At 29.7% G+C, this 1,352-nt stretch overlaps 1 protein-coding gene across 1 annotated transcript in view; it reads right to left on the reverse strand.

Moving 5' to 3' along the window:
- Positions 1–1,297: 1,297 nt before the first annotated feature.
- Positions 1,298–1,352, reverse strand: part of LOC133734157 (WAT1-related protein At3g28050-like) — a 2,106-nt gene continuing 2,051 nt past the window's right edge. The window contains exon 7 of the mRNA XM_062161797.1: positions 1,298–1,304. Coding sequence (XP_062017781.1) covers positions 1,298–1,304 — 7 coding nt within the window. The remainder of the gene's footprint in view (positions 1,305–1,352) is intronic.

Genomic DNA, 1,352 nt, shown 5'->3' on the forward strand with positions numbered 1-1,352 from the left:
AATCTCTGATTTGCAGACGGCGGACTTGATGGCGGCTACAGTGTCGATCGGGTGGTTCTCTCTCCTCTCTCCTTATTTCCATATATTTTATTTGATATTTATTAAACTATTTTTTTCTTCTTAATTATATACGGTGCTGTCAAGTGTAATACATCATAATTATGATTAACCATGGTTAATATTATAGGTCCGGATCAATGGACACATTATTTGACAAAATTTTTTACACTTAATTTTATCTTTTAGATCTAAATTGATCAAATGGTTGTTATTAATTGTGAGTATGATTTGGCAAGTGACATGACAATAAAATTATTCTCCAACTAAAAAGATAAATAAATTTAGTTAAACAATTTTTTTTATAAAGAAAATCAAAGAAAAATGTTTTACGTGATCCAACTCCAAAAGAACATGGGTGTTCTTCAACGAGAAAAAGAAAAACCCAGGTTCATGGCAAAGAGGTGTGCTCCTTTTCAAATAAAAACACCAATCTGAGGTCATATCAAATTCAAAATCCACATCTAATCTTTCTTTTTAAATAACCAAATCAATCTTCTTAATTGAATGCCTTAACCAATGGGCAAACCAATCGATCAAGTTAATATCTTTGCAGTGAGATTAATTAGGGACCTAAGCAAATCCTAATTCTTTACTTTTAGAATATATAGGAAGGAATCAACTACTATGATTCGTAATGAACTACATCCATGTCTAAACTCTTCTTTTCCTTTTCTTCAAGAAGAAGATGATCTTGGGTTTTTTTTTTTTTTTTTTTGTAAAGAGATGTGGATTTTTAATTTGATATGACCTCAGATTTGGTGTTCTTTTTTTTTTTTTTTTTTTTTTTGAAGAGGTTGTGTTTTTATTTGGAGGGGAACACACGTCTTTGACATGAACCCAGCTTGGGTGTTCTGTGAATGAAGGTTTTTTTGAATTTCTATTTCTACTGCATGCATTTGTGCTAGTTGGCGGTGTTCATAACTTCATATATGTAATTAATAGAGTATTGATGGTATAGTGTTCGGGAATTTTTTTTTTTTTTTTACTGTGCAATTTTGATTTAAGATTCGTGCTATTTCTGCTTTGAATTTGCTTCGAAATGAATCCTGAGATTCTTGCTATCCTTTGTTATTCTTCTTCTGCAGTTCAACTTCAATCAAGTAAAACTTTATCTTTGATTTTCTTTATAAAAAGAATTTTGTTTAACTAAATTTATTATCTTTTTGATTGGAAAATAATATTATTACCATGTCACTTGCCAAATCATACTCACATTTAATAACAACCATTTGATCAACTAAGATCTAAGGGATAAAAGTAAGTGTAAAAAATTGTGTCAAATAATGTGTCCC

The sequence above is a fragment of the Rosa rugosa genome, chromosome 1 (assembly GCF_958449725.1).
Source record: "Rosa rugosa chromosome 1, drRosRugo1.1, whole genome shotgun sequence".
Lineage (NCBI taxonomy): Eukaryota > Viridiplantae > Streptophyta > Magnoliopsida > Rosales > Rosaceae > Rosa > Rosa rugosa.